The sequence below is a fragment of the Oryctolagus cuniculus genome, chromosome 1 (assembly GCF_051225735.1).
Source record: "Oryctolagus cuniculus isolate XC-2025 breed Fujian yellow rabbit chromosome 1, ASM5122573v1, whole genome shotgun sequence".
NCBI lineage: Eukaryota > Metazoa > Chordata > Mammalia > Lagomorpha > Leporidae > Oryctolagus > Oryctolagus cuniculus.
Genome location: NC_142867.1, coordinates 201273269 through 201289038, shown reverse-complemented (window position 1 = coordinate 201289038; position 15770 = coordinate 201273269). Strand labels below are relative to the sequence as shown.

The following is a 15770-nucleotide window of genomic DNA, read 5'->3' as shown; positions in this document are numbered from 1 at the left end:
GTCCTGAAATGCCGCCCTGTCCTGGGACTGGGTGGAGCCTGTCTACTCGGCCACAGGCCTTGGCTCCACGGGGGACCGGAAGCCTCCGTCCAGATCCATGGCTTTCAGTCATCTGTCTTCCTGAGACACCTAGGGTTCCAGGTGATATGGGGGATACTCAGAGGCCACCGAGGGGGCGGGGGCTGCAGAAGCCCACCCCCAGCCCTGCTTTAGGGAGAACAGCTCTGGTTTGACTGCTGCGTTTGTTGGGGCTGCCTCCGATAGATCATTTGGAATGAAAAAAGGGGATCCATGATGAAAAAGAAACACGTTTGGCTCCTATGGGCCCCAGTAGCTGTGGAATTGTGGGAACGGAAGGGGGACTTCACGGCGGCCACTCCTACGAGTTCTTCTGAGGAACCTTGACAGGGACCGTCCTCACCTCTGTGTAGGCCTGCAGCCCATCCTCCCCCAGCTCACTCCCACTGCCAGACTCCTTAAAGCCCCAAAGGGCTCACGGCAGGAGACAACGTTGCAGGTGTTCACCCACGCTGTGCCTGCCTGCAGGTCCTGGGTGAAGACGGCGGCGGCCAAGCCACATCTGGCGCTGCTGGTCCTGTCCCGGGTGAGGACGGCGGCGGCCGAGCCACATTTGGCGCTGCTGGTCCTCTCGATCACCTCCTCCACCTTCCTGAACAGGGACTGCGGGGGCTCGGAGATCTCTGTGACAATCCCCATGTCACCCTGCATGCTGCCGGAGACCGTGGGCTTGATGAAGAAGCCTCGTGCCCCAAAATGCTCCCCACCGCGCACAAGCTTTGTCCCTCTTCCTGGCCAGGCCAGATGCAGCCAAGGACTTGCTCGACCTGCTGCCTGTCCACCTGGGGCTCCTACTGGGTGTCCAGCTCAAAAGGGTTCCAGGGCCGGCGCTGTAGTGCAGTGGGTTAAAGCCCTGGCCTGAAGCACTGGCGTCCCATATGGGCGCTGGTTCAGGACCTGGCTGCTGCACTTCCGATCCAGCTCTCTGCTGTGGCCCGGGAGGGCAATGAAAGATGGCCCAAGTCCTTGGGCCCCTGCATCCGCATGGGAGACCCAGAAGAAGCTCCTGGCTCCTGGCTTCGGATCGGCACAGCTCTGGCCGTTGCAGCCAACTGGGGAGTGAACCATTGGATGGAAGACCTCTGCCTCTCCTCTCTCTGTGTAGCTCTGACTTTCAAATAAATAAATAAAATCTTTTTTAAAAAGTGGGGGAGGGTTCCCGACTTTTCTCTGCTTGGTTTTCCCCATGGCCCTCTCAGGAAACTCGTCGTAGATGGATTTCCCAGCGAAGGTCCGGGAGCCGGCGCTGCAGCACTGGCCCATGTTGAAGAACGTGGCTCCGTGGCACCGGGCCACAGCACGGCCCAGGTCGGCGTGGGCCAGCACGACACTGGGGCTCTTCCCACCCAGCTCCAGCGTCACTCTCTTGAGGCTGGAGTCACTGGCTGCCTTCCGGGACAGGTGGCCCACCTCCATGGAGCCCATGAAGGCAACGTTGCCGATGTCCGAGTGCTGGGCGCCAGCTGCTCCTGCCCTTGGCCCCTGGCCTGTGATGGTGTTCACCACGCCAGAGGGAAAGCCGGCTTCCTTGATGAGGGAGACCAGGTGCAGCGTGGACAGCACGGTCTGCTCGGCCACTTCACAAGCGGGGTGTAGCCGGCAGCCAGCACCGAGGTAAGCTTCCAGCCCTGCACGACCAAGGGTAGTTAGTTCCACAGGGTGATCTGGCCGCAGACCCTGGCCGGCTCGGGCCACGTGGGGCAGAGTGCGTGCCGTCCGTCCATGGGGATGGTCCTGCAGTGCAAACTAGCGGAAGAGCTTGCCCTGGGCCAGGGTATATTGGTCTTGGGAAGGCTTGCTGTTGTCCAGCGAAGCCAGCAAGACACAATCCCACTCCACCGCATTGGGCAGGCGGCTCAACAGCCGGCCCTGTGCAGAGGCGCCCACGCGGCGCCATGGGGACCCTAGGCAGAAGGCCTCGTGGGCAGCTCTCCCAGCCTGGTTCCCTTCAGCCACGCACCCGAGGACCTCCGCCGTGGGAGGGGGTGACCGTGGGGAAGGTCTTCTTGCTGACTGTATCCTGCCACTTGCTGTGGACGAAGACCTGGGTGTAGTGGACGTGTGGGTGCTGGCTGGGGCTTGGCAGTGACAAGGAGGAGGACGGGGCAGTCCTGCCATGGAGGCAGAGCAGCCGGGGCGCAGGGAAGCGCAGCACACGGTCCGCTCCAGAGAGGGGCCTGCAGAATTAGGGACACAGGTGCAGTGGTCACCAAAAGGCCCCCGACACATACGCTCCAAGGTCCTAGCACAAACACCATCCTTACAGGCTCACATGTCTCCCCTCAGCCTGCCCTCCTGGGTGACAGGGCTCGTCTGTGTCACTCATCACCATGTCCCTCCCACCCACCCTCCCCCCGCTGCTGCTCCCTCTGCTCAATAGCTGAGCGGTTTAAGTGGAAAACACCATTGCCACAAAAGCTGCGCGCCAGGAAAAACCACTCTCAGTAACTCCATCTTACCCCAGAGGGAAGCCCCTCCCCACCGGGCTGTCTGTCAATGACCAGAAAGAGCGCAGGGCGCCTGGCTAACCCCAACCTGGGTGCCGGCTCCGACCGTCCCAGAGACGGACATCCTGCTTCACTCTGACCATGGAAAGAAAAAGGAAGCGAAACTGCTCACTCCTGTGCCGCCGACAGACACTCGGGGCCCGACCGCCTGTGGGGTCCTCCCTTGGGAAGCGCGTCAAAGCCACCTCTGGGAATTCAACATAAAGGAGCCTCTCCCCGGTCGCCTAGGAACTGCCCTTCCACTTAAGACCCCCGCCCCACGCCAACCCTGTCAAAAAAAAAAAAAAAAAAAAAAAAAAAAAAAAAAAAAGGCAGTACAGACTTCATCAAAATAACAACTGCTATGAAATAGAAACAGCCTACGGAATGGATCAAACGAACATTAAGCAGCGTATCAATTCCTGGATCTGCGCAAGCTGCTACTCTCCAGCCAGGATGTGAACCCCTCTGCCTCTGCATCTCATGGGAGTCTGGCCCCCATCTGCCCGCACCCTGACTCCCAGCACACCCCACCCTCCACCCCAGTGCAGGGGGAGGAACAAGGAACTCATTCAGGAAAGCAAGGCTCTGGCCAGCTCCACAGCCCCATGAAAACATCACTGCCTCCAGGAGAGCCCTCCCCTGGGGAGAAACTGGGCCAGCAGGTGCATCGGGGTGCCCCAGGGCTCCATGTGCTCCGGGCGTGGCCTGAGTCTGAGGAGGAGGGTGACTCGGGGCCACCAAGCCATGGGCGGGTTAAGCAGGCAGGAGAGGTGGTTAGAGACCAAGGCTGAGCCTCCCCGGGGGTCGGCAGGTGCAGGATCCCTGCTCCTGAGTCATCTTCTCACCTGTGTGCTCCCCACAGCTCCCTGGGGCCCCTTAGTTACCAAGGCAGGCCGTGACCCCTTCCTACACGAGGGCTGCGGGGTCACAGAGCTCTGGGGACTCACTGGGGACACAGCAGCAAAGTATGGGAGCCTCACCCAGGGTGGCCACACCCCAGGCTTCGGCTTCCTCCTGAAACTGGGCTGCCTGTTAGTTTGACAGCTAAGGAGAGAGGGGGAGAGGAGGAGAGTGGGGAAGAAAGAGAGAGAGAGAGAGAGAGAGAGAGAGAGAGAGAGAGAGAGAGAGAGAGAGAGAGAAGCACTCCCCCAGATGCTGGCTCACTCCCCCGCGGCCGTGCTAACCTGATCTGGCCGGCGGGCCCACGCCCGCCCATGACAAGCGAGGTTTTTTGCAGTTCGGCCTGAAGGCGGAGCGCCACCGCGCTAAGGACCCGGGTTCTCGGCTCTCGGGGACCCTGGCGGCGCCCGCCTCAGCCCTCAGCGGCGAGGGGCGCGTGCCCCGGCCTGCGGACGCCGGGCCGGACCGGCTGGGCGGCGGCGCTGAGGGATGAGGGTGTCTGGGTCCGCAGGGTTCATCAGAGGCCACCCCGGGGACCGCGGGCGCCCTGGGGGCTCACACTGTGCACGCGGGGGCGCTCAGGCGACCCCCCAGGGGCGTGCCGGGGGGCAGAGGCGTGGTTACTGCGGAGGGCTGGGGCTCGGACGCCAGTGCGGTGTGGGGCTGGATGCAGGTTAGCCTGGGGTCGCGGCCGCCGCCCACCCCCGCGCAGGCGGCCAATGGGGCTCCGCCCGCGTCTGTGGCGCCACCTGCCGGCCGGCCGGGGCCGCGCCCGCGCCTCTCCCCGAGTCCGCCCGCGAGGCCGGCGCGCTCACACGGGGGCTCCTAAGGCGCTCCTTTGAGGGGGAAAGAGACCTAGAGAGTAGCGGTTCGCCCAGGTTGCACAGCGCCACCGCCCGGGAGACTGGACCCAGATATATTTTGCACTTCTCCCTCCCGGCGGAGGCAGCCGTGACCTCTAGGAGTTTCTCTCCTGGGCTTTATCATTTCACCTGGGTTCGCTAATTTCTGATTCCTTCTTCCACTTTCGCTGCTCTCCTTCCCAGCTCCTTTAGGAGGATTTCTAATGTGTGCATTAAAATAAAGATTTACTTATTCTAAAGGCAGCCGAACAGGGGGAGAGAGAGAGAGAGAGAGAGAGAGAGAGAGAGAGAGACTTCCCATCCGCTGGTTCACTCCCCAAATGATCCGAACAGCCGAGGCTGGGCCAGGCAGAAGCCAGGAGCCAGGAGCTTCTTCCTTGTCTCCGATGCTGGAGCAGGGGCCCAAGCACTTAGGCCATCTTTGGCTGACTTCCTAGGAACATTAACAGGGAACTGTATCAGAAGTGGAGCTGCCGGGCCGGCGCTGCGGTGCAGCAGGTAAAGCCGCTGCCTGCAGTGCCAGCATCCCATATGGACGCCGATTCAAGTCCTGGCTGCTCCACTTCTGATCCAGCTCTCTGCTATGGCCTGGGAAAGCAGTGGAAGATGGCCCTGCACCTGCGTGGGAGACCCGGAGGAAGCTCCTGGCTCCTGGCTTAGGATTGGTGTAGCTCCAGCCGTTGCAGTCAATTGGGGAGTGAACCAGCAAATAGAAGACCTCTCTCTCTCTCTCTGCCTCTCCTCTCTGTGTGTAACTCTGACTTTCAAATAAATAAATAAATCTTTAGAAAAAAAAAAAAGAAATGTGAGGGTCTTGTCCCTCCTCCAGCTCAGCTGGGGTGTGGCCACCATGGCCGCTGTGGCTGCGGCTCGTTCACGCCGCCACCTGCTCTTGCAGTCAACGCTGCAGGAGTGTGTCTTGACCAAGAGCTGCCAAGTGGCCTCAGATAGGGCGGAGGAGGGGCCAGCATCCATGCTGTTCTGGAGCGAGCCTGTGAGCAGCTGGTTCCCTGTGACACCCCTGCCTCTCCACACAGCGTCCACGCAGCCCTGGCTGAGAGATTCCCTGTGACACCCCCGCCTCTCCACACAGCGTCCACGCAGTCCTGGCTGAGAGATTCCCTGTGACACCCCCGCCTCTCCACGCAGCGTCCACGCGGCCCTGGCTGAGCCTGCTTAGTCACGTGATTCTGTCCTTGCGCTCCAGCTCCGTGGACTCCTTTGCTGCTACGTGTCATCCTTATGACGGTCACAGCCAACCAAGCTGCCAAATGCAGCCCTTCACGAAGGCCCGAGGTCTTGCATCTTGCTGCCCGTCCCCGGGGCAGCCCAGAGCTGAGCATGGCGCTCCTTTGTTGATAGACCTGGATATTACCTGGTCGGTCATTAGCAGGCCATACCGATAGGCAGGCAGTCTACGACACGTGTGCTCGGACGGCCTTGGAAAGCTGGGGCAGGTCTGAGAGGCCAGAGGCGGGCAGGAGGCGGTGCCCAGGGCAAACTCAGGCCCTCTAATTCCCCAGTGGGTGAAGGCGAGGCCAGAGCAGGGAGGGGGCTTCAGAGAGATGCAGGAAGAATTTCTCACCAGAGCTGAATTGGTTAAGGACGGGAGGGGGTGCTCTGAAAGGCAGGGGCTCCGTCAGCCCTGGAGGAACCTGAGGAGACAGAGGACAACCGCTTGGCAAAATGCAGCATTGGATAGAGACTGCGCCAGACAAGGGGCCTCCACACGGCGCATCAGAATTGCCTAGAGACCCCCCACCCCGGGCCTTACCTTTAAGATCCTAAATTCCGAGGTGTAGGTTGGACTTCAGGAATTCTTTTAAGCTCCCCATATATGCTGCCAATGTGCAACCGTATTGGGGAAGCACTGGCCTAAGAGGTCTTTCGGGAATCTGTGGTTCCATCATGGCTGTTTCCAGAAAGTGACCTCCCCGGCCCCGTGAGTACTTTGTGTCTGGACTCCATGCTGCACGCCCACCCTGCACAGTTCCTGAGCTGTGCCTGGCATCAGAACACACCAAAGTGGTCTTCTTAAGAGACATCAGTAAAAGCATCCAAAAAATCATCACCTTGGCTGGCGCCAAGGCTCACTAGGCTAATCCTCCGCCTGCGGCGCTGGCACACTGGGTTCTAGTCCCAGTCGGGGCGCCGGATTCTGTCCCGGTTGCCCCTCTTCCAGGCCAGCTCTCTGCTGTGGCCAGGGAGTGCAGTGGAGGATGGCCCAAGTGCTTGGGCCCTGCACCCCATGGGAGACCAGGAGAAGCACCTGGCTCCTGCCATCGGATCAGTGTGGTGCACCGGCCGCGGCGGCCATTGGAGGGTGAACCAACGGCAAAAGGAAGACTTTTCTCTCTGTCTCTCTCTCTCACTGTCCACTCTGCCTGTCAAAAAATAAAATAAAATAAATAAATAAATAAATAAATCGTCATCACCATGAAAAACTAAATAAGAACCTCCCATGATGCTTGGCGTTTCTGGTTTGGAGAGAAGGCAGCACGCGCCACGGCCAAGCGTGAACCCACGAGTCGTTTGTCCAGGGCGGACTCCTTCCCAGGAATGTTTAGGATTCCGCTTTTTAATCAGCAAGAAATAGTGCAGGCCTTCATGACAGAAACCGGGCCCGGAGCCACGGTGGGTGCCTGCGTGAAGAAGGGGAAAGGCGAGATAACCCCAGCCCGGGGAGGTCCGCGTCAGCAGGGAGCCTCAGCCAGGGTCGTGTTTACACGGAGCTGAGGCCGGGAGAGAAGCTACTGCCCTCCCTCACGGTGTCAGAGCCTTATATGTCCACGAAGCGACCGGAGAAGGTTCCAGCTCTGAGAACGAGGAGCAGGTCCGATTGGTCCCACACAAGAGGGCGCGTCAGCCGGGCTGGATGTGTACCTCCCTACGCCGGCCGCTCTGTGCTCTGCCCTGGAACTGGAGGTGACAAGCACTGGCTCAGGACGTAGCAGGGTGGCAGTGAAGGGAAGTGTAACACTGAGAGCACACTGTATGTGCTTTCCCCCGTGTGGCTGACGGAGGCCCCCCCCCATCCTTAACCAGTTCAGCTCTGGCGGGAAATCCTTCCTGCATCTCTCCGAAGCCCCCTCACATGCAGTGAACCAAGCAGGAAGAGACAGGGTCATGGGTGGTCTCCTGAGGGGCCTGCGTTCTGGAAGAAGGGTGAGGTGGAGCTGGGGATGGCGTCGGGCAGAGGCCGGGGGACGAGTTCTCAGGGGAAGGGCGCGAGCGGGAGACAGAGGGGCCGCCCCCACCGTGGATGCCCAGGGGCCTGGGTTCTACCCCGGCCTGCCGCTGCCCCCATGGACAGGGTGACAAGTAGCACAAAAGGCATCATGGCTGCCCTGGCCGTCCCGGCGAGGAGACCCCAGATCTGAGGGCACACCCGGGAGGCCCGCGGGCTGTGTGGCTCCAGCACGGTTATGCATTATTTTTTTCCCTTGCTCGACAGTGGAGATATTTCACATTTCTAGTTTTTTCTTGAAAACTAAGAAGCCCTGGAATAGTCAGTGGGCTGCAGATGCACGAAGCAGCTGCCTTCTTCAGCTAGAGCCTGAACTCTAGTTGGCCACAGGCCTCACCACTCCCTATTGCCTCATACCAGGTTCACTGATCATGGCAGCTGGAATTAATGCCCCCCACCATGATGCCTGGTACCTATGACTACATGCAGCAAAGAGGGTCTTTGCAGGTGATGATTGTGAGATATGGGGGGAGGATTAGGCATAGGCCCTGTGTATTCACAAGGGACTTGATGAAAGGGAAGCAGAAGTCAGCGAATGAGATGTGGCTGGAAGAAAGAGGTGGGGGTGATGCAGCCGGAAGCTAAAGCATGTAAGGAGCTGGCAGAGGCCATGGCTGGCGTCTCTGTAAGGAACACGTACGTCTCTGCCCAGTGAGACACATCTCACGCTTCTGACCTCCAGTGTGGCAAACACATCACCCCACGGTGCTCTAAGCCACTCGGTGTGTGACAGTTCATTCCAGCAGTGCCTCGAAACGTGCAGGGGAATGGAACGCGGAGGCACGCTCAGTTTGATGTAAGATGCTTAGGAGACCAGACATAGCCTTCCCATAGCATGCGTTTTCCAATAACTTGGTGAAGATCCGTGATGTGCATGGGTTTAAAAGCTTTTTTGCACCAAAATTAATCTGTCTTTGATTCCATTTGCCCTGAAGTTTTTGTGAAGTCAGCTCATGTGCTGACTCCACAGCTTCCTAACCCACTGTGGGCATTTGGGTCCACAGAGCAGGCAGACAGGCAGCAGTACTGCGGTGTGCGGGCCCACCAGGACAATCAAGGCACCTGCGATGGCTGGAACGCGTTTTGTCAAAACTCACGCTGACAAACTGCGTTCCCGGTTTAATGGTATTTGGAGGTGGTATACCTTTAAGAAGTGGTATCTGGCGGGAGGGGTCTGGGCCATGGGTCCACGGCCCTGGTAGGGATTCCTGCTCGTGGGTTAGGTTTCAGGGGCCTGGGTTAATTACCAGGAGGGTGAGCTATAAAGTGAGTTCACCTCCGCGCTCTGTCTCTCTCCCATGCTCCTCTGCATAGGTTCTGTCTGGTTCTTGCCTGTGTTTGCAGCATGGAGCAGCCCATGGCCCTCACCAGAAGCCAGGCAGACACCGGCAGCTTGCTCTTGGAGTCCAGAACCATGCACCGACATGAGCCTCTTTCCTCTATGAGCTACGCAGCCTCGGGCATTCTGCTACAGCCACGGAAAACAGACTAAGCCAACGTGTTTTCTCCATGTGCCCAGCATCCTCCTTGTCTTCGGATAACAACACTCCTGCTCCCACCTCCGCCCCCCCCCCCCACTTTTGAGTGAGAGTTTCCCATCACAGCATTCCAGGGGCTCTGGGGACTCGTCAAAGCCTGCCTCCTAGGCTGCACTGCCAGCACGCTTCCCAGAGATCCCCATGCTGCTGGTGCCCAGGCCACACTTTGAGTGGCAAAGGGAGAGGTGGGAACTATAAGGAGAGTAGGGGCAGCAGAGGCAGGAAAGGGGACAGGCAGATCTCTGCACAGGCCTTTAGGGGGAGGGGTCACAGTGCATGCAGAGAACCACAGGAAGACAAGCACGGCCACAAGGGGGCGCCCGTCCTGGCAGAGGCAGGGATCAGACCATGTTGGGCACTGGAGGTCTGAGGAGGCGCTCCGACCCCTGGGCCAGGTATTCTGGATAAATCTAATGTCACCTCTCCCTGGAGAAGTTCAGAGGACGGCGGGGAGATGGACCCAAACACAAGTGGAGCAATAACTCGCAAAACCCTTTCTAGCAGAGAGTCGCAACAAGCTCTGTGGACGCCGAGGAGGGGGCCCTGGGCGCCTCCCTGGACCCTTTGGGAGAAGAAGACCTTTTGGCTAAGCCACGAATGAGAATCGGTGCAGACAGGTGTGACTAACAGTGGCCCTCGCCGGCGGCTGCCTGTCAGCATCACCTGGGCAGTTTTCGGAAACACAGGCACCAGGGCAGGCGTTTGGTGCAGTGGTGCGGTTGGTGCGTCCCATATCAGAGTGCCTGGTTTGAGTCCCAGCTACTCCACTTCTGCTCCAGTTTCCTGCTAATGGGCACCCTGGGAGGCAGCAGGTGATACACCCAAGCACTTGGGTCCCTGCCCGCCACCTGGGAGACCCAGGCTAAGTTCTCGTCTTCAGCCCGGCCCAGCCCCAGCTGGTACAGCCATCTGCAGAGTGGACCAGCAGATGGAAGACCTCTCTCCGTCTGTCTCCCTGCCTCTCACATATTATGAAAAAATAAATTAAAAACTTGAAAATAAAAAGAAACACGGGGCCGGCACCGGGGCTCACTAGGCTAATCCTCCGCTTGAGGCACCGGTACCCCGGGTTCTAGTCCCGGCCGGGCGCCGGTTCTGTCCCGGTTGCCCCTCTTCCAGGCCAGCTCTCTGCTGTGGCCAGGGAGTGCAGTGGAGGATGGCCCAGGTGCTTGGGCCCTGCACCTGCATGGGAGACCAGGAGAAGCACCTGGCTCCTGGCTTCAGATCAGTGTGGCACTCGGGCTGTGGCGGCCATTTGGGGGGTGAACCAACGGAAGGAAGACCTTTCTCTCTGTCTCTCTCTCTCACTGTCTAACCCTGCCTGTCAAAAAAAAAAAAAAAAAAAAAAAGGCCAGCGCCGCGGCTCACTAGGCTAATCCTCTGCCTAGCAGCGCCAGCACACCGGGTTCTAGTCCCGGTCGGGGCGCCGGATTCTGTCCCGGTTGCCCCTCTTCCAGGCCAGCTCTCTGCTGTGGCCAGGGAGTGCAGTGGAGGATGGCCCAGGTGCTTGGGCCCTGCACCCCATGGAAGACCAGGAAAAGCACCTGGCTCCTGGCTCCTGCTATCGGATCAGCGCGGTGCGCCGGCCGCAACGCGCCGGCCGCGGCGGCCATTGGAGGGTGAACCAACGGCAAAGGAAGACCTTTCTCTCTCTCTCTCTCTCACTGTCCACTCTGCCTGTCAAAAAAAAAAAAAAAAAAAAAAAAAAAGGATGCCTGAGCCACACTCCAGATGAACAGAAACCTCGGGGTGCTACGTGGGAGGCCCTCAGAAAGTTTGTGGAAAAGGCGCATTCTGGAAAAACTATGCACAGACTTCAAACTGATTTTGTACCAAAATACACTCACATCTGCATCATCGCATTTTCCACAAACGCTTTGAAGTGCTCTTGTCCTTGCTTATCTGGTTTTGTTGCTGTTGTGTTTTTTGTTTTTTGTTTTTTTGACAGGCAGAGTGAACAGTGAGAGAGAGAGAGACAGAGAGAAAGGTCTTCCTTTGCCATTGGTTCACCCTCCAATGGCCGCCGCGGCCGGCGCACCGCGCTGATCCGATGGCAGGAGCCAGGTGCTTCTCCTGGTCTCCCATGGGGTGCAGGGCCCAAGCACTTGGGCCATCCTCCACTGCACTCCCTGGCCACAGCAGAGAGCTGGCCTGGAAGAGGGGCAACCGGGACAGAATCCGGCACCCCGACTGAGACTAGAACCCGGTGTACCAGCGCCGCAAGGCAGAGGATTAGCCTAGTGAGCCACGGCGCTGGCCTGTTGCTGTTGTTTTGTGTAGAAGCTTCTCCAGTGATCCCAAGGTGCAGCCAGGTCGGAGAACAACTGATGCAAGAGAAAACCCTCAATGAGAGAGACTTAAACAGGACAAGTGGGGAGTTATGTTGTGGCCTCGCTGGTTAAGCCACTGCCTGTGATGCCAGCATCCCGTATTAGAGCGCTGATTCGAGTCCTGGCTGTTTTACTTCCGATCCAGCTTCCTGCTATGGCCTGGGAAGGCAGCGGAAGATGCCCTGAGTGCTTGGGCCCCTGCACCCATGGGGGAGGCCCAGATGGAATTTCAGTCTCCTGGCTTCAGCCTGGCCCCACCCTGGCCATTGCCACCATTTGGGGAGTGAACCAGTGGATGGAAGACCTCTCTTTCTCTTTGTGCAACTGTCTTTCAAATAAATAAATCTTCTAAAATTAAGAGATAGGGGGAGGAAGGGAGGGAGGGGGGAGAGAGAGAGGGAGGGAGAGAAGGGTCTTGCTCTCTTGCCTAGCAGGAGTTCAGGGATGGGCCGCCCAGTTCTGGCCAGAGATGTGGGGGGGTGCTATTCCATTTCACTCCCAGAGCAGAGCCTCCTGCCAGAGCTGTGAGGAGGAAGGTGGGGCGCCTGCCCACGCAGCGTGTGCAAGGGGAAGGGCTCGTTCTGGGGGGTGTCTGCCTCCTCGTGCTTCCTGGCAGGACCTCACCCCCAGAACAGCAGGTGTGGGTCAGGGCCACACCACAGCTGTGGGCCACAGACAGAGTGGGGACCCTGCCGCGCTGCTTGGCCCTGGACTCGCATTTAACTTATTCACGACTGAAAGTTAAAAAACAAGGAGAGATTGTGTTGTGTGCTCTCTGCTCAGAGGCGAGGTGGTGGATCTGCCTGCTTGTGACTTCATGAATGGGCCCCAGGGGGTCCTGTTTTATCCAAATGCAGTTAATTATTTTTTTTAAAGATTTACTTATGTATTTGAAAGGCAGAGTTACAGAGAGAGAGAGAGAGAGAGAGAGAGAGAGAGAGAGAGATCATCCACCCACTGGTTCACTCCCCAAATGGCCACAATTGCCAGAGTTGGGCCAATCAGAAGCCAGGAGCCAGTAGCTTCATCCAGGTCTCCCATGGGAGTGCAGGGGCCCAAGCACTTGGGCCATCTTCTGCTGCTTTCCCAGGCCACAGCAGAGAGCTGGACCGGACGTGGAGCAGCTGGGACTCAAATTGGTGCCCATATGGGATGCCGGCGATGCACGCGGCAGCTTTACCTGCACGGTTAATTACTGCCCAGCAGTCACTGGACGGGCAGGGGTGGTGCAAAAGGCAAGGGGCTGGGTGTCGGAGCCTGGCTCCCAGCCCCGCTCCAGCCTCCCTGTGTGACCTTAGGCCACTTCTCTCAGCCTCAGTGTTCGCCACTGTAAGGGGGTGGATAGGAGGAGGACAAGAGGGCCCCCAGGAGACCCGGGCCCCGGAAAGCTGTAGAAAGGTCACTGAGTGGCCGGCGCCACGGCTCAATAGGCTAATCCTCCACCTAGCGGCGCCGGCACACCAGGGTCTAGTCCCGGTCAGGGTGCCGGATTCTTTCCCAGTTGCCCCTCTTCCAGTCCAGCTCTCTGCTGTGGCCCGGGAGTGCAGTGGAGGATGGCCCAAGTGCTTGGGCCCTGCAGCCACATGGGAGACCAGGAGAAGCACCTGGCTCCTGCCTTCGGATCAGTGTGGTGCACCAGCCGCAGCGCACCAGCCGTGGTGGCCATTGGAGGGTGAACCAACGGCAAAAGGAAGACCTTTCTGTCTCTCTCTCTCTCACTGTCCACTCTGCCTGTCAAAAAAAAAAAAAAAAAAAAGAAAAGAAAAGAAAAGAAAGGCCACTGAGTAATGCCCAGTGTTCGCAGAGTCCTTGTGATCCTGAGCGCGTGCAGTCTGGAAGGCCCGGCTGCTGGTCCTGGGCTGCCATCAAGGCTGACTGCTGGCCCCTCACAGGTGATGGCTGACGTAGAGTGCACAGGCAGGGACCCTGTGCATCCTCCCGCATCACTGTGGAGGGAGCCAGAAATGCTGTCCCCCTCCACCGCCGAGGGCTGCACGCACGAGGGCCCCTGGAGTCAGCGGGGCCGGCAGCTCGGTATGCTGTCACATGCTGTCGCCTTCCTCTCTGTCCCCAGCCACTGCCTTCCGATTCAGAGACCCGTTCTGCAGCACAGCGCCTCCCAGGCCCAGCAGTGTGCACGCTAGCAAGCACCTGCCACCCTCCTTCCAGCCTGGGCTCCTGCTACTGACACCCGCCTAGGCCAGGCCTGGTGCCAGGCCCCGGCAGGGCAGGGCACAAGAAGACACCGTCCCTGCACTCAGACTGCTCACAGACTGGAGAGGCAGACAGGCGTGGCAGCTGGTGTGTCTCTCCCACACAGTGTGAGAGAGCTGGGGGGGGGGGGGGGGCAAAAGACCGGAAACACAAGAAATGAAACAGCACAGCAGACCAGGGAGGCTGCCTGGAGGAGGAGCTGAATCCAGCAAGCTGAAGAGGACCGAGAGGGGAAGGCAGAGCTGCAGGTGCCGCAGGCCAGAGGTGAGGCGGAGCTTGGCGGCTCAGGGACCTGCGGGAGCCGCCCCCAAGCCCGCCCCTTTGTCCCAGGACTGGCGGGGTGGGGCCGGTGAGGGAGCTAAGGAGTGTGGGTGCTCAGGAGAGCACCCAGTGGCAGTGCGCGCAGGCTGGGTTCAGCCCTGCTAACAGAGACCCCAGCAACAATGGCTTATCGCTTATGGGAGTTGCTCTCCGTGCAGAAGCGCAGGGAGCCCAGAGGAGGCAGTGAGGGAGGCGGCCCAGCAACCCCGTCCAGTTCACCGCGTGGCCATCCCTGGCAGCGGGCCCCATCTCCGTGATCCCAATGACCGCTCCCACGTCCACCTTCTGGGCAGCAGGAAGCAGGAGGCACGAAGACAGCATTGCACCGCGTGCGAGGGCGCAGCCGCCCTAAACGCTCACGCTTCAGTCCCATTGGCCAGAACTCAGGCACCTGGTCCCGCCAGCTGCAAGGGGGGCTGGGAAATGTAGTCTTCATTTGGCGCGGCCCTATACCGCGGTTTCCAGTCCTGCGGCTCAGTGGGAAGGCGCATGCTGGGGGATACCCAGGAGGCTCTGCCACAGCTCCTGCCAAGGCTGCCGTGAGGACAAGCGGTGTCAGCTCCCGTTGACAGCTGAGGACGCCGAGAACATCTGGCAAGCAAAGCGTGGCTTCAAACGCCACACTCGCCAGCACTGGCACTCCTGGCGCCCCGTGTCCCCCCTCCCAGTCTGGTTTACTGAAAGATAAACGGAGGCACATGACAACATTAAAGGTCTTTCTTGAGTAAACAGTGGTTCGTGAATCGGGAAGCTGCAGACCATCAGCCTTCAGGGGCTGGGGTGGAAGCAAGGCAAAGAAAGCATCTGATTGGCTGATGTGGCCAGGCTGGAGGTTGGTCATGGTTCCTGATTGGTTAAGACCGTTGATGACCCTGGTCAGGTATCTGCTTATGTAGGAGCTGGGGCACTCCCAATGAATGCTTTCAATGGATTCCAAAGACCCCATCACACACCTGCCTCAATGGGTCACCCAGGAGGAGCAGCCCCTCCCTGGACCCCAGCCGTGGCCTTACAGTACATCAGGGTGCAAAGGACACCTTGGAGCCACCACTCCAACCACGCAACTCCAACCATGGCCAGCCTGAGGCCCAGAGGGAGGAAAGGGCTTCCTGGGGTCCTACACACAGTGTGCAGCCTGGCCCAGGCTCTGGAACGAGGACTTGAACGTGGTGCCAGCCCACGCCTTGCTCACCTGGTGTTGGGTGTGGCGTTTACAGAAGCTTCCAGGTAAGCCACATGCTGCTTAAGGCACCAGCTGCAGGTTGGGGACTCACCCAGGCTTGGCATGACGAGGCACTTCCCGCTGCACATCCCATTGGAATGTTCCTTTCTCCAGAACAGAAGGACCCACAGAGGACAGAGGGCTCCACTGGTCCTGGGCAGAGCCTGGGGGCCTGCATGCTGTCTGCTCCCCGCTGGCCCAAGTATCCTAAAGATCACCGCCCAACAGAACACCTTCCACAGGAGGCCAAGGTCCAGCCAGATGACAGGACCTGCTGGCCCTCCACTCCCCACCCATAAGCTCTGAGGTTCTGGGCTGGGCTGAGGGCGCCTGGGGAAGTGCAAAGTGCCTTGGGGGTGGGGGGCCAGGGAGTGTGGCCTCTCCCAGCCCTTCACAGGGTCTGGAGGATGATGTCTCAAGGCCAAGTTCTTGGAGCAGAAGTACCTATAGGAGACAGGAGTGGGTGGGCAGAGTGGGACCTACGGGCTGAGCTGTTGAGGAATGGAACAGCTGGGGGCTGTGGAGGGGCCCACACCTGGCCCAGGTGTGACATTCCAAACCTCCCGCT

The 15770-nt window shown here is 59.3% G+C and overlaps 1 protein-coding gene across 1 annotated transcript in view; it reads right to left on the bottom strand.

Moving 5' to 3' along the window:
* Nucleotides 1–204: 204 nt before the first annotated feature.
* ALDH1B1 (aldehyde dehydrogenase 1 family member B1) overlaps nt 205–15770 on the bottom strand; it is a 119219-nt gene continuing 103653 nt past the window's right edge. The window contains 7 exon segments of the mRNA XM_089323582.1: nt 205–486; nt 489–800; nt 803–898; nt 1239–1655; nt 1658–1821; nt 1823–2055; nt 2057–2255. Of these exon segments, the coding sequence (XP_089179708.1) occupies nt 380–486; nt 489–800; nt 803–898; nt 1239–1655; nt 1658–1821; nt 1823–2055; nt 2057–2255 (1528 nt within the window). The 3' untranslated portion in view covers nt 205–379.